This window comes from Micromys minutus (genome assembly GCF_963924665.1).
Source record: "Micromys minutus genome assembly, chromosome: 1".
NCBI lineage: Eukaryota > Metazoa > Chordata > Mammalia > Rodentia > Muridae > Micromys > Micromys minutus.
This window is the reverse complement of record NC_137969.1, coordinates 44,329,472-44,346,060: the sequence shown is the minus strand read 5'-3', so window position 1 is coordinate 44,346,060 and position 16,589 is coordinate 44,329,472. Positions and strand designations below refer to the sequence as shown.

Below are 16,589 nucleotides of genomic sequence, written 5' to 3'. Positions count from 1 at the left end.
CTAAAGAGCTAGGTAAAAGTGTCTGGCATCCAGAGGGATTTGTATGGGTTATAGAAGGAGTTCTAAAGAGCTAGGTAAAAGTGTCTGGTATCCAGAAGGGATTTGTTGGGAGAATCTGAAACACATTCCTGATCTTTCGAGAATGATATGAAGAAGTTCCACAAATGTCCCTGAAACTGCCGCTGGGCCTAAAAGGCATGATTTGATGGGAATCTCTAGGTGCTTGGTTTCCTTTAGACCCCGGCAATCATTCCCCATGTTGAAGCGACAAGAATAATTTGTGGATCCTTTACAGAGCTGATGCGATCTTGTGGTTCCTATTTTGGAATCTTATAAGGAGCCAAATAAACTCTCATTAGTCATATGAGCCTCAAAGGTTTACCAAGAACTCTCCCTTTCTCTTGGCAAGCAAAGGGCCCCATGTGCCCAGGAAAGAACATCACCTGACATCTCTAACGCAATGTGGAACTTCATTTGGTTTATATGAGCAGTAAATCCGGGCATCATCCAAAAATGTTGCTGCAAGTTATTAATTCGGATCAGATACATTTCCATAAATGTTTTACAACAGCTCAAGAGGATAAATTACTCAGTAATAAATGCTGGGTCTCAGGTAAAGATTAATTTCTTTTGTCCTTGAAAACTGTTAATTAGATTTTAAGGATCAGACTAGTCTGGTGTCTTAAAGTTATATGGTGAGATATGAAGAGTTGAAGCCATATGGTCTTGGGAAAGGGGAGGGAACACTGGGTAAGCAAACTGCTTCTCAAACATGAGGACATACATTCTAATCATCTGAACTCATGTATGTGGGGAAGAGACAGACAGACAGACAGACACAGAGTATCTAGGCATGTCAGCATGCACCTGTAACTCCACTGTCATAAAGGACAAGGACAAGACAGTCTTTAGAGCTTGTTGGCCACTAGACAAGCTTCAGGTTCAGTGAGAGACCATGTCTCGAGGAAATAAAGTAGAATCCTAGTGAGAATAGAATGTCACCTGACATCCTTCTGCACACAGGCATGCATGTCACACACACACACACACACACACACACACACACACACACACACACACACACCTAAGACCTGAAGTCCAAATATAAATTATTCTGTGAATCAAACATTTCTTAGTATGTTTGAAACCTGAAGTATTAAGCTTTCTACTGTGTGTTACAACCAATTATGCATGATTGAATTTTTAAAAAATTGTACTTCAGAAACATTTTCTATTTCTGCAGATATAATACTCTCTTCACCAGAATTCATGATCCTTCCATCTTCGGGAACCTTTTTCAATGGTAAGAAAATAAGAACCTACAGAGTTAGTTCTGCCTACTCTAGCCCTATACCATCTGATCAAAGACTTCATCTACCTAGGATTCATGCCGTCCCACCATCCTGTCCCCCTTTGAACTTACTAATTAAACCTGAAGTCATCTTTTCCCAAAGCATGTGACTCAGGCAGCATAATGTCACAGTCAGGGATGAACTATTCTAGACACAGTGCATTAGCAGCCAAGGGGTGACTCCTGAGACTGGGCTATCTAGGGTCCCCTGAGGACTTGCTCCATGGCAACCGCACCACTTGGACTCCAATAGCTTTGTAATTCTGTGTTACAACATGGCAAGATTTATGACAGTGAGCTCATTTGTTGGGTGTGTTATTTGGACACAGCATCTTACTTATACTAACCAGGACAAAGTCTCCAGGAGAGGGAAAGGATTTAGGCTCTGATTCACTCTGTTCTAACTCTGCTATGGTTCTAATCCAATGACACACAACGGTCAGCCAGCATGACTTGATCAAGTGGATAATTATAGGATTTCATATTTGTTCCTACAGCCTTTTACTGGCACTGCGGGATGGGTGTGGTCTGTGTCTCATTCAGGCCTCATACAAGTCAATGAGAATGCCTAAATGGCAAGGTCAGTGGGAACAGAAAGTCGGACATTCAGCATGAGTTCTTGAAAGGCTAGGATGATAGCTAAGTTTCAGCAGTCTTATGTCAGTTTTCCCAGAAACAACAGAGTAATAGTTTCTGAGAAAGTAGACAGATGTTTTCCTACGTGTCAGTTAAATCATGGATTTGTCAGCGTTAGTGAAACATTCAACACACAGGTCCCTAGGATGGCAGGAAAAGATGAGATGGGCACAAACCTGACTCCTGACACCTTACATTTCTTTTCAGGTCTCCCCAGAATGAAGCTCAGCAGACTTGGTTTCTTCAGGTAAAGCATTATCTTAACTGGGTTTGAGATCAATTATACAACAACATGGCCCAAAGGCAATAAATAAATCTGTGCTACTAAACAAGCGCGTAGAAGAAATGACCAGGGCTGGAGAGACCACACAGTGGTTAAGGGCACTCGTTGCTTTTGCAGAGGACCCAGGTTCAGTTCCCAACACCCACATAGCAGCCACAAGTATAACTCCAATTCCCAGGGGATCCATGGGCACCAGGCATTCATGTAGCACACATATACAAGCAAGCAAGAAAACAAAAAACAAAAAAAGAAAACAAGAACATATTAGAGCCAGGGAGTGGGCTGGGTGGGGCTGTAACTCCCTCACTGGGAACGTGGAGGCAGAAAGAGCAGAGTTCAGAGTCATCCTGGGATATATAGCTCAAAGCCAGCTTGGACTACATGAGACTCTGTCTCCAAAGGACCAAGAAAAAAGGAGGGGGGAAGAAGAGGAGGAGAAATGGGGGGGGGGGGAGGATAAATGAAAAAGCAAAAGAGATAAGACAAACATAACTGGACTTTAATGTGACGTCTCCACCCCTGGAATTTTATGTCATTGATCCTGGCTGTCCCGGAGCTGGAGTTGGAGAAAACATTTTTTCTGTTGACAACTATATGACTTTTGACTCTTGAGAAATGTCCGTGCACAGGCAGGGACCTTTGCCTCCTGTCCTAACGTAAGTTCATTTCATGAATGCTGATGTTGTCCTTTCAAGAAGAAATGGAGGCACTAGTTTGGCAGTTACTCAAAAGGTCAAACATATTTTTTTTTTTTTTGGTTTTTGGCCAAGCAATTTCATTCTACCTGGAAAAAAAAATCGAAAGCAGGCATTCAAATGAATACTGTCACCCAAATGCTCTACATTGGCACTGTTGATGACAGCTAGAAGGCGGAAGCAATCCAGGTACCGGTCAGTGGCTAAGGATAAACAAGCCATGGGCACTGATACCGGTTACCATGTAGACAAACCTGAAACTACTCTATAGGAAAACCAGACACAAAGGGCCACGTCGTGTGATTCCGTTTATGTATGGAGCAGGTAAATACGAAGACAGGAAGAAAACTGAGGCGTGGTGTCAGCCACAGGAGTCCAGCATGGGTGACAGAAGGCCTCTGCTCAGCTTTACACGGCTGACTTTGGAAAGGGACACATTGCAATTCTCTGCCTTGAGGCCTGGGCAAACCTCACTCCTTCCAGTCCTAAGCATTGGGACTTAGAGCCTCAGGTACAGAAACCACAGTTTGTAGCAGATCCTGAAGAGAAACTAATCCAGCTGCCTGTGACACACCAGACTCACCAAGAGGAGCCCAACAGGAGAGGAATTATATCCAGCCCTTGTATTTGTTGAGTGCCGTTTCAAAACAGAGAAGACATGCATTTCTCTGACAGCTATAGAGCTCAGGATCAAATGTCTTCATCCTCCACACACGAAATGTACTTTCCATAGAAAGGTAGTACAGTGCCCTTTAAGAAAAGAAATCAGGAAATTGGTGGTCTGTAGAACAACAAAAAAAAAAAAAAAAAAAAAAAAAATCCATGTCCGTTTGAATTTAAATTCTTTGAAATTACCTTTATACTCTCTCTCTCTCTCTCTCTCTCTCTCTCTCTCTCTCTCTCTGTGTGTGTGTGTGTGTGTGTGTGTGTGTAAAAACACTCTTGTGCATGTGTGCATGCCATAGTGTGGGAGGCATAGGACATTCTATAGAAGCCATTTTGCTCATTCCAACATGTGGGTCTTAGGGACTGAACTCAGGGCACCAAACCTATCAACAATATGCTTTTTCTGCTGAGCTATCTTGCCTGTCCTATATTTAATATCTTAATGTAAAATTAAAACTAAGGATTTTCTACTTCTCAGGGTCAAAGGGTGACAAGATTTTTATTCATCACAAAATCAGAAAATCAGTCATAGTAAGGCTTTGGGAACTACCACCAGTAAGGGCTGGGGTTGGAGGAGAGAGAAGAGAGGCGCTGGTGGAATTCAGTACCTATATCTGAGGGATGTGACCCACTGCCTTCCCTTCTCTGGTGCATGAATTAAAGGGGACAGGGAAAGATGTTTGAGACCCAGATGACAAGATGAAAGAAGAAGACCTATCAGGACTTCAAGGCCATGCAGTTACATAGCAGATTCTAGGTGAGCCTAGAGACATGATAACATGTCTCCAAACACCAAAAGGGGACGTGGCCGGGAGGAGGAACAAGGACAGGAAGAGGAAGCATTTCTCTGAGAAACAGGGACTTGAACTCAAAAGTGACAGCGTATCTCTCTGACTCTGAGGTGGAGATGGAGGGCACCCTCTCTGTGGTGTCTCCACAGCACCGTGTCTAATACACTCCCTTCATAAGAGATGCGTCCAGGCTGCCAGGTTTCCACAGCTTCCCGGAGACACACGGGGCGTTTTCCTCTCCCACCCATGGGACTTTGCTCCAGTGTTTACCACAGAACTTGGCAGAACCATCAGGCTGGCACTGGAGTTTGCCAAGAGGAATGGTGACCTGGCTGCCTTTTCAATAGTCAGTGCCGAGTGCCATTTTGCCTAGAGCCAAGGATACGAATAAAGATGCATCTCCAGAAAAGTTACGTGTTGTCATCGTTGATGCTCAGAATCAGGACTTTGCCATCCTGCTGGGCGTACTAGACACAGCAGAGAGTGACGGAAGGAGCACGGCGGTCTGCGTGTGTCACGTAGAGGGGCACGGCGGTCTGCGTGTGTCACGTAAAGGGGCACGGCGGTCTGCGTGTGTCACGTAAAGGAGCACGGCGGTCTGCGTGTGTCACGTAGAGGGGCACGGCGGTCTGCGTGTGTCACGTAGAGGGGCACGGCGGTCTGCGTGTGTCACGTAGAGGGGCACGGCGGTCTGCGTGTGTCACGTAGAGGGGCACGGCGGTCTGCGTGTGTCATGTAGAGGGGCACGGCAGTCTGCGTGTGTCATGTAAAGGGGCATGGCGGTCCGTGTGTCCATGTGGTGTTCATTTGGGGTTTCCGTACGAAACTGAGGCTGTCTACCCACTAGCCTGTTATAGCTGGCGGGATTATTAAAATGGGATTGTCAGAGCAATTATCTCTCTCTGGCTGAGAGGAGAGGAGAGAAGTAAAGCCTTGACTGCCGAGAAGACTAGAGAAAGCATGACAGTCCTTCTAATCACCAACACAACATAAAAACAAAAAAACAAAACAAATAACAAAACAACCCAAAAGTCAACAAACAAAACAATAACAACCCAAAAACACCCCAAAATCAAAAACAAAACAAACCCTTTTTCTTAAAATAATCTTTGCTAAAGAACTCTCCTGTCTGGCAGGAAGGACCTTCGTCACATGGCCCAGGCCTTGGAACTGTGCAGAGGATACAGTTGTAAATGCTGGCTTAGCATCCTAAACCCACAGATATAGTGCTAATCACATTTTTCTGCAGTAGGTCCCTAGAGACCTCCGGACACGATCACAGTTGAGGACAGTAGGCTGTTAAATGCAGATAGCACCCAAACATTTTACGGTTTTCCATGCCTCCACCAGCATCCTATTCCGCCACGCACCTAAGCACTTCATTGGCTGGGTGTCGTTAAAATATATTCTATGCTTACGATGCAAATGTTGGGTCTCAACAGGGTTTGCAGCCAACAAGGTCAGCTGTTAAAACAAGGAACTCTTCTGTTACTTGATTTAGAGATTGATAGAACTTGAGATTCAACTCCTCCTGTAATATCTAAGAATAGTATCCAATACTATACTCTTTAATTTTTATATTAGACCACGGAACAGGGTGGTTTGATAATGAAGTAATGCTCAAAAAAAAATGTTAAGATTTATTTATTTATTTATGTGAGTACACTGTAGCTGTCTTCAGACACACCAGAAGAGGGCACCAGATCCCATTACAGATGGCTGTGAGCCACCATGTGGTTGCTGGGATTTGAACTCAGGACCTCTGGAAGAACAGTCAGTGCTCTAACCCCTGAGCCATCTCTCCAGCCTGAATGCTCACATTTTTTTAATAGTACCTTATCACATATTTACTTGTCACTGCTTTTAATGACAGTTATGGGGGGCTTTCAATTCTTTAATTTTAGAGCACATAACTGAAATGGTAGAAGTAAGGATAGAAGTCTTTACATATTTTGCTACTAAAAATTGCAAAATAAAGCCACGTGGTGCACAGCTACAATCCCAGGCCACACATGTGCTACAAAATGAGACTCTGCCTAAGGAAGAAGAAAAGGCAGAGATCTGCAATAAATTTCTATGAAAAGGGGAGGCTACAGAAAAGGCTTCCTCTGCTTGCCAAGAGGGAAGTGAACACAGGGAAGGAGCCAGGCACCAGGAGCCTGTCACAGAGTTTTTCCTTCCGTCAATCTTTCTAGTGATTAGATAGGTAAAGGCACATTTTGTACAAAAATGAAAGGTGATGAAGAATGTTTTACACTCAGACTTTCCTTGAAGTAGGTTGCTATTTTCTAACTTTTGCCTTGGGGGTATCAGCCAGTAAGATCCTTGGTTGAAAAAAAAAAAACATATAAAAACTGGATATTTGACTTCTTCACGAATTTGGTTCTAAGAGAGAGAGATTAGTCAAGGGAAGGGTGGAAAGTAAAGAGAAGACAGGTTTTTGGTTTGGTTTGGTTTTGGGGGGTTGTTTGGTTTGTCTTATACATCCCAGGCTGTCCTTGAAATGTAGCCAAGAATGACACTGAACCTTTGACTCTCCTGTCTCCACCCCATAACTGGTGGGATTATAGACCTTGACCATATAAGTAGTGCCTGAGATTTAAACTTAGGTCTTTGTGGATGCTAGAATTCCAGTCCCCCAAAAGATGCTATTGATATGCCTTGTGAGCCTTGTGAGTGCTTTATTAGAAAATAAGCATGGGGGATGGAGAGATGGCTCAATGGTTAGGAACACTGGCTACTCTTCCAAAGGCACTGAGTTCAATTCCCAGCAGCCACATAGTGGCTCATGACCATCTGTAATGGGATCCGATGCCCTCTTCTGGTGTGTCTGAAGACAGTGTACAGTGTACATAAAACAAATAAATAAATCTAAAAAAGAGAGAGAGAAAATAAACACGGGCAGTAAAGCTGATATTATAGACTCTTGGATAGGTCCAAAGGGTTAGCATGGTAAGGACACCAAATGCTTTACTTCCCACATAAAAGCAATTAGCAGCAGAAATAAAGGTTGAATTCAGGAGCACTTTATTGCCATGCAGGTACTCTATGAGCTTCCTGCATATGGAAGCCCAGTTAATAAAAAGTAAGTATCTAGTGTTACAATTAATGCAAGCACTCTGAGGGGGAAAAAAAAACAACCTAAAGTCTTTCATTCCCTTCCAGCATGAATTTGGTGTGTCCATCGAACTGACATTTCCCTACTTCCTTACTTATGCTAAGTCGTTTTAAATAAAGCAGTCAGCGAAAGAAGATTATAAACACAAATATTTGAGAAACAACGTGTATATCGTTTGTCTTTATAGCTCTCTGTGTCTTTAAGGTACAAAGGTTGCAGTGATTGACGTGTGACTCTGTGGATACTTCTGGTGAGGGAAAGGTCAGAATGTGGATCAGCCCAAATCACATGACTTAGTACTCGGGATTCTAGTCACACTCAAAAACATAGAACCATGCCCTAGAGTAGCTAACAAGGGTCTCAGCAAATGATCTAGAAAACAGAGAATAATAGGTAATGAAATGGATTAACAAATGAAAAATTGAAAATTATAATTGGTTCATTCTTTGAGGAGGAAAAAAAAGGTATCACCCAGAGAACAAAAGATAAACAAAGACACTAAATACAGAATTTAGAACAAAAAACATGAATCTGTCTGAAGCTATAAGGGAAATGCAACTTTTTAAAGGATACCATAAATCCCTAGCAAAGGATAGATAAAAATCAGTCCTTCTGAGTGAAACAAGGACGCATGAGCTACACAGGCCCCAGGAGCACTTCCTGCATTGCTGGGGGAAAAGCTCCAAGCCAAATAAATCTAGGCTCATGCGTGACTTTGAAGGAAACCACAGGATGTGGAAGAGAATTGCTTTCTAGCTCCTCTCAAACCCTGATGAAGATCCTTGGGGATTTTCATTGGACTATGCTTCAAACAACCAGGATTAGGCAAGTGAATGTATTCTGTGTGGCATCCTATTGGTAAGGAGGCTGATCCACAAGGAGGAAGATGAGTATGGGAGAAGCCACCAGAGACATGATACACAGAGTAGAGTCAAGAGCTGTTCCAGGGTTAAGCCAAAATGAGACCAGTAACTGAAGAACTAGGTCACAGAACCAAGAGCAGAATTCAAGTCCAGAGCAACATCCATTTCTCTGACAAGAACTTAAATCCTGGAGAGGAAAGAATAATTGAAATGCTTCATCTAATGCACAATTTACTTCTAGCTTTGGTGTTTTCTTTTTCTTTCTATAATTTGGAATGGGTTGGTTGGATTTGAAACTCATAAATGTGACTTTGATTTTGGAAAAAGGTATTTGCAAATTCAGTTACATTAGGAAATTGTAATAAGGCTCTCCTGGATTATACAGGTGGGTCCTAAATATGATGACAAATATTCCTGTAAAGGAATAAAAGAATAAGCCAACAAGCAGATAGGAGATTGCATGAAGTTGGAGACAGGGGACAGAAGTTGAGCAGCCACAACCCATGAATAAGCTGAATACACCTACATTTGGAAGACAAAAATAAACAACCCCCACCTCAGAGCCTAGGAGAGAGTATGGTATTGGCTGCGTCTTGATTTCAGACATCTCACCTCTAGAACTGTCTTAGGGTTTCTATTACTGCAACAAAACACCATGACCAAGAAGCAAGGTGGGGAAGAAAGAGTTTATTTGGCTTATATACACTTCCAGATCACTGGAGGAAGTCAGGTCAGGAACTCAAGCAAGGCTGGAGCCTGGGGCTGATGCAGAGGCCATAGAGGACCGCTCCTCACTGGTTTCTGATGGCTGGGCCCTCCCCCATTGATTTCTAGTTGAGAAAATGCCTTACAGCTGGATATCTTGGAGGCATTTCCTCAACTGAGGCTCCTTCCTCTCTCATGACTCCAGCTTGTGTCATGTTGACACACAAAACCAGCCAGTACAAGAAATATTAGAGAATACATTTCTGTTGTTATAACAAATGTGTGTTTGTTGTTACTGCAGCTCTAAGCCAATAAATTACATATATTCAAAGCCTCATGAGATATCACCATTTGTCTCTGCAGTCCTTCCCTAAGACACCAACACTCTCACACACAGACATACCTAACATACATACCTCAGACACAAACACACACACAAACACACACAGATGCCACACACACACACACACACACACACACACACACACACACACTCTAGTGCACGTCTCACATACATAAACATGCACACACAGGAGCCACACACACACCTCACACAATTTTACCATCTGAAAAGGACACAAGGCAGCAGACCAAGTGCAGGCATTTGAGGATAAACCTCCATCCTAATACTTATTCTAGGTTTATATCCTTTCTAGGCACCTAGGTTTAGGAGGTAGAAAATGGTAGTTAAAGGGAAAACCATTATTAGCTAGGACTTGTTTAAAGCATCCCCTCCAAAATACAGCAGATGACATCCAAATGAGTCTTTGGTATGAAGATTTAAAAGTACAAATATGATAATGTGCTTTCTTGAAAATCTCTGGGGTAGTGACTGGTTCTCCCAAGTCTGTGTTCGTATGTCCCCAATGAGGGCCTCTCTATATGTTGGAACTATTACAAACATTTTCTCTCACAGATGCACATATTACTTGATAGAACTTTTGAGAATGAAAAGAGCACCATAATTTTGTGCACTAGTAACTTATGAATTATTCTTGTACATAAAGCACAGCCTTCAGCTGTTACATTTATCCACACTAAGACTCCGGCATAGTTGCTCCAAAGTTACAATTCAGTAACATTTTTTCAGGTTGGGTTCTGTGACCCATTCATGATTGTCAACTTGGCTGAATCTGGAACTGCCTAAAACCTGAATGATTGGGCACACCTGTGAGGGTTTTTTTTTTTTTTTTTTTTTTTTTTTTTTTTTTTTTCCTCAATTAAATCATTTGGGTGGGGGGCACTTCTAACTGGGATCTTGGAAGTAGGAAGATAAACCTAAAATCCAAATCTTTTGAGGTGGGAAAATCCACCTTCAATATGGTACAAATCTTCTGTTGGCAGCCTGTCTGGAAGAGAGAAGAAGGATGCTCTCTCTTTGCCTGCTTGCTCTGCCTTCTCTGGCAAGTCTGTTTCTTCACTGGCTTTAGAACCTACTTCTTTGGGATCCTGGCGGATACTGAAGACCAGCAGAGACATACAGCCTGGTGAACTGATCAACTACAGTTTCTGTTCACAGCCAGCCATCGTTGATCTGGTGGACTGCAGCCTGTAAGTCAGTCCAAAAAAATCCTCTTTCTATAAACATGAAGAGAGTCATTCTATAAGTTCTGTTACTCTAGAAAATTCTGACCCAGGTTCTTCGTTTTGTTCAAGAATGTAAACACTGAGAAGGGCACCTAGCACACAGTAAGTCTTCAATATTTGTTAAAGATTCAAAATACACTTAAAACCTCACCCAAAGAAAATAAAAATATATGGTATGTCGCCAAACATGCTTTATTTAAGAATCACAATTTAAAAGTGTTTACGTCGTTAGAGTTGATCATGCAGGTTTCTGTATTATGAGTACATTCTCAATCCTCAATTGATAAGTGAATATCTGCAACCTTTTTCCTTCTGCTTCCTAGTGACAGCTCATCTGTTACCATTCACCTTCCGTATCTTCTCATCAACACTGACAGCTCTCACTGCTAAGAGCAATGGTGTTAGAGGTCAGGGGGTGGGGTCAGCACAGTCCTAAGAGTAATGGTGTTAAAGGTCAGGGGGTGGAGTTAGCACAGTCCTAAGAGCAATAGTGTTAGAGGTCAGGGGGTGGGGTCAACACAGTCCTAAGAGCAATGGTGTTAGAGGTCAGGGGGTGGGGTCAGCACAGTCCTAAGAGTAATGGTGTTAAAGGTCAGGGGGTGGAGTCAGCACAGTCCAGGTTTTTCTTTATATCATTGGAAAGACTTAATCACTTATTGAGGGAAATACTGTTGTTTTTTTTTTTTTTTTCTCACAGCAACTGGCAGTGACAGTACCACAATGCGCCACTCTCATGTTTCCCGATGACATCACTTTATAGACACTCACACTCATTTTAGCTTCTTGCTTCTGTGACTATTTCTACATAGGCCAACCTGATCTACAAAGAGAGTCCCAGGACAACCAGCGCTGTTACACAGAGGAACCCTGCCTCAAAAAAAAAAAAAAAAAAAAAAAAAAAAAAAAAAAAATTAAAGAAAAAAAAAAAGTAAATGGATTTTTTAAAAGTATTTATTTAGATATTCTCTGGAACTCCTCGGAGAGTTCAGGTATAACGCACAGGTAGTTTATTCGGCAGCCAAGTGTTGAAATACATCATGGCCTTCCTGTGTGTCTTCCATCCAAGTAAAATGAAGGCTACAGGATAGCCTCACAGTAACTCTGGTGCCCTGTCCCCTGTCTTGGATCTCATTCTTGAAATAATCATGTCTATGCCTTAACTATTATGCTGTTTTATGGTTTTAATTTGTGTCTGAGAAAAAGCAAACAAACAACAAAAACAACAAAAAACCGCCCAGTGGAAAGCATTTCCCATAGACTTGACCAAGGAAAATGAACAATGTCAGGGACAGGGACACTGGACTAGGTCAAGGAAATGTTACAGGTAAGTGTCAAACATGCATGCCCTGACATTAAAGAACGCTTTAATTTTATCAAGATACCAAACCCAAGACTTCATAGAATACAAGAAAACTAAGGGTGGGATTTCAAATCTAGAGAAAGAAATGGATGCATAAATGCACATTATAGATAAAAATGTCAAAAATACCAAGTTCCAGGCTTTGTGGCACAGGTCTGCAGTCTCAGCTACTCAGGAGATTGCTTTTAAGGAATGGCAGGCTCAAAGCCACCCTGGGCCACAGAGTGAACTTAAGCCCAGCATGGGCAACTTAGTCAGACCCTGTCTCAGAATAAAAGATAAAGTCACGGGACATAGCTCAGTGCTAGAGAGCTTCTTAGCATGCACTAAATCCTAGTTTCAATCCCCAATAATTCCTCCCTGACTCCAAGGCAAACAAAAAAACAAAAAATACAATGAAACAAACAATATCAGAATAATATTACAATAATAAAATAAGCCTATCAGAATAATATTAGTTCTCTCATCCACAATCCCAGAAGTCAGGAAAGCAGGGAATAATAAATATCAAACCCTGGAAGTAATGCCAACAAAAATCAACTCCAAATGAAATAAATACCTCCACATAACATCTGAAACTGTAAAAGGAAAAATTAAACACTTAAAAATACTAATGATAATTAAAACTATTTTGAGTTTCTATCTCTTCCCAGTAAGAACAGCTATCAAGAAACCAAATGACTACAAATTATCCATCATGAGGATATGGGGAAAGAGGAACTTTTACACTGTTCTTGGGAACACAAACTAACACAGTCAGATGCAGGATATTTGATCACACTGTGAACCCCAATATTGTATTATTTACTGAAAAAAAACCTATTTCTAGTTGTAGTGTGGCTCAACCCTTAGCACACATCTTTAATACCCGCTGAATGAAATACAGACACACCCTGCAAATACGTACATACACACACACACACACACACACACACACACACACACACACACACACACCTTTAATCCCAAACAATGAAGGTAAAGTTAGTTTGTAGAAGGACTAATCCATGTTTGAAAGTGAAGTCTAGTTGAGTGGCAAAGTGACGTCAGAGGAAAAGTTGACAGAAAAGGGTATGTCCAACTGTCTAAAAGAGAGAGGGAAAGGAAGCTACTTAAGAGGTCAGTGTAGAGAGAGAGAGGAAACAATTTTATCAGGAGACTTCTATAGAGTCAGGTTGAAGAGAGAACAATCTAGACATGGGAGAAGACAAATGAGCCAGAGGACGAGAATGAGCCAGAAGATTAGAACAGTTTGCCAGTGTTAGTTTGAGGCCAAGCAGAACAATTTAAGAGAGGCCTAGAGAGAAGTCAGTTTGAATCAGTCAGCTTGGAGAGGAATTTGAGCCAGAACTGCTGAGTTGAAGCAGCCAGAAGGAGTCCAGAAGGAACAAGAAAGGGTGAGCTTATTCAGCAGTAAGTCTCAGGGTTGAAAACAGTCTAGGCCTGGATTAGATTGTATGGAGGCTAGAAGCTTCCGGGACCAGGCCTAGATTGGTAGACAGGGGCAGTAAGATTCAGAGACAATGACATCAGGCAAATAAAGGTTACTTTTACAATAGCCACTATGAGATTCAATACAGAGATACGGAGGGCGCTCACAAAACGGAAAGTAGAGCTGCATATGAGCTATACAACTTCTAAATGTATGCCTCCTCCACAGAGACAGCCCCTCCCCACACACATACATGGCTACTCTATTCGCAGCAGCTAAGGAATGGAGCCCTAGATGCTCATAAACAGATGAATGGATAAGGAAAATATAATACAGGTACATATGTAATTTTATCCAAACACGAGTAGAAATGAAATCATGATGTCTGCAGGAAAAGTGGTACAATTAGAGGGCGCGTGGAACAAGAGGGGCTGATAGGAGACCAACTATTTAGGAAGAGTGAGGAGCACTTGGCCTCCAAGTCACGGGAAACAAGCAGAAGGAACAGCTGCCGAGAACTGGAGCTGTGGAAGGGATGCTGACTCCCTTTGTCTCTGTCGCCACCCCTCTCTGTCTGTCTGTCTGTCTGTCTGTCTGTCTGTCTGTCTGTCTCTCTCTCTCTCTCTCTCTCTCTCTCTCTCTCTCTGAGAGTGTAAGTGCATGTGTGTGTGTGCACGCACACACACACGTGCGAGAGAGAGCAAAAAAGAAAGACAGAAAGAGAGACAAGAGAGAGAGAGACAGAGAGAGGGAGGGAGAGGGAGAGAGGACTTAAACCTAGGCAATCAAGAAATGCAGCAAGTGATTTCCTTTTTAATTTAAAGTACGGATTCTTCGTGCCCCACGACTGCATTGCAGCAATCACTAGGGGTTGCCTACTCACAACCTTCCGTCTCTCAGTGAGGAATGTGTGCCGGGTAGGGGAAAGGTGCCATTCCATCTACTAACATCCCCGGGTCCTCTTCCTCCTTCGGTCAGAACACATCTGTTTGGTTCGGCACTAAGTTGTTTTCCAGTGAGTAGGGACCGCAGCCCTTTTCCTGCTCTGGGGCTCAGGTCCTTATTTCATTTTCTTAAGGCTCCTCTGGCTCATTGACTCCGCCTACTCTTGTGTGTGTCCCATCGGCCTCCTCTCCTGCTTTGGCTTCTAAGTCGTTCCCCGGTCGCTTCTGTTCCAGCTTTCTCTCACACATTTCCTACTGCTATATTACCAAGACCAGCTGCTGCTGCTGCTGACATTTTTCTAGTCCAGCAGAACAGATTAACGTAAAGCTACTTAACTTCAAAGGAAACTGAATGTGATATCACATTAAGATAGCATTAGGTACTGTGTGGAAATAGCTCATTAACTTTAAAGTTTTAACAAAATATAATTTACCCTTTTCCAGGATTTCCAATACAGGACCCCCTGAAGAGAAGCCATTGTTCAATTCTGGTTCAGCGTGGGTGACAAAGCGAAATTTAGAAGAAAAATTGTCTATTTGATGTTTCAGTCTTAATTAACTTTTCATTAAAATTTTGCCTGTCAGTCTGTATTGCTGTTTTTATTATACACCAGATTCTTAGTGTAACTTGTTAGTTTTATGTGTTTTGTTTTATTGTGTAAATATCATTATAAATAAACTTATTTATAAATGAGGGGAAAAAAAGAACTCTGAGAAGAGAACAAGGAGGAATCCAGGTTGAAATAAAGTCCGAGTCCCTTGATTGTAGTGTTGTATTTGGGATCACGGTAAGGAAGCACTGGAAGCTGAAAGCTTTCTAAGCTAAGGAGGGATTCCGGAAGAAGGCAGGATGAGGCATCCACTGGACAGGTCCTGTAGCATCAGTAACTGTCTCTGACTTGTTATACACAGAGGATGTAATGGACAGTGGTTCTCCCCATCTAGTGTTACAGGCTAAAGATAAATATTGAAGAGGAGTGCAGGGGCTGAAGGGACAGTTCAGACAGCAAGTTCTTGCCCTGCAAGCATCTTCCAATGTTTACATAAGGATAAGGTATTGGGAGGGCAAAAGGGCGGCAGTAGCAGGCTCAGCGTGTATAATGTGGTTTGGGGGTAGGAAGAGACTATGAGGCCAGTGGGCTCAAGCATAAGAACCATGGGATCCTCCTATGAAGGATTAGCTACTTCATTTACAATGCTTCCTGGGTAGCTGGTGGTAGTGCCCTATTAGCAAAACAAAGGCTGTGAGGTGTACCCTGAAATGAGGCCTCCTGGGGTTAGCCCAAGGCCATCAGTATAGCCTATTCCAATGTCTCAGACCTCAATGCAACATCGTTCCAAATGTGTGAATCTAAAAGCTTCCAGAAACTCCAGAACGATTCCGGGATACACACCAAGTCTCACACCAGAAATGAAAATTAAATTGTTTAGTGTTGGCATAGCTGGCATTTAGCCAAGGTTGGCCCTCTTGGCTCAGTTCATGCCTGCATACACATCAGCACGAGAAAACCCCCACAACACCAAGTCCTCTGCAGGAAAGTCCTCTGCGCGCGCGCGCGCACACACACACACACACACACACACACACACACGACGGGGTTGTGGACACACTGAGGACCACTGTTCTAGTTTTCATAAGGACATATGAGCCAAATAAACACCCCTGAAGCAAAGCAGGAGACTCCCGGTGTTAACTCGAGGACCACCTTTCTCTTGACTTGAAGTTCTGCCCATCCTCCCGGAGCCAGCTAAAGCCCTGTCTTCAGGATGACCTCCTCCCTGCTCTCAGTGCCTGCGCCTCAGCTCTCATGCTCCATGAAACTCTTCATGAACACACAGTGAAACGATTCTGACTTCGTTATGTATTCTCATCCACCACTAGCCTGAGTGGCATTTCTAAAAATCCATATTTTCTTTTAATAAAAATGTTTCATAGCCATCAACTCAGAATCCCTGAATCTTCAACACTGCCAGTTTCAACTTTTTGTTTGTTTTTACTCCCTGTTTGCATTAGAAAAATCTATTTTTATTTTTTAAATAAAATATAATGCCAAATATGCTTTTTTTCAACTTATGTTCCTCCTCCACCCCTGTCCGTCCCCCACCCCACCCCTGCCCCACCCCCACACCCTGCCACAGCACTTCCACAGCTGTGTTC

At 42.6% G+C, this 16,589-nt stretch overlaps 1 protein-coding gene across 2 annotated transcripts; it reads left to right on the top strand.

The window, feature by feature from the left end:
• Positions 1–437: 437 nt before the first annotated feature.
• On the top strand, positions 438–15,015 carry LOC308421438 (uncharacterized protein). Of its 2 annotated transcripts, XR_013975051.1 has the most exons (6): positions 438–613; positions 1,244–1,303; positions 2,195–2,234; positions 10,453–10,659; positions 11,393–12,019; positions 14,876–14,933. XR_013975051.1 is itself a non-coding variant. In XM_080917808.1 (5 exons), the coding sequence occupies exons 1-5, from the start codon at positions 484–486 to the stop codon at positions 14,970–14,972; spliced, it is 534 nt and encodes a 177-aa protein (XP_080773934.1). In that variant the 5' UTR covers positions 438–483; the 3' UTR covers positions 14,973–15,015. The 2 variants fall into 2 exon arrangements, 1 of the variants encoding a protein (XP_080773934.1); XM_080917808.1 differs by lacking the exon at positions 11,393–12,019 and having other exon boundaries at positions 14,876–15,015.
• Positions 15,016–16,589: the final 1,574 nt, after the last annotated feature.

Bases quoted from the DNA above. Each gene is read 5' to 3' on its own strand.
- LOC308421438 (XM_080917808.1), top strand. From the start codon at position 484: ATGAGCAGTAAATCCGGGCATCATCCAAAAATGTTGCTGCAAGTTATT. The intron at 1,304-2,194 runs GTAAGAAAATAA...ATTTCTTTTCAG, and splicing joins TTCGGGAACCTTTTTCAATG to GTCTCCCCAGAATGAAGCTC. The intron at 10,660-14,875 runs GTAAGTCAGTCC...ACCCTTTTCCAG, and splicing joins GATCTGGTGGACTGCAGCCT to GATTTCCAATACAGGACCCC.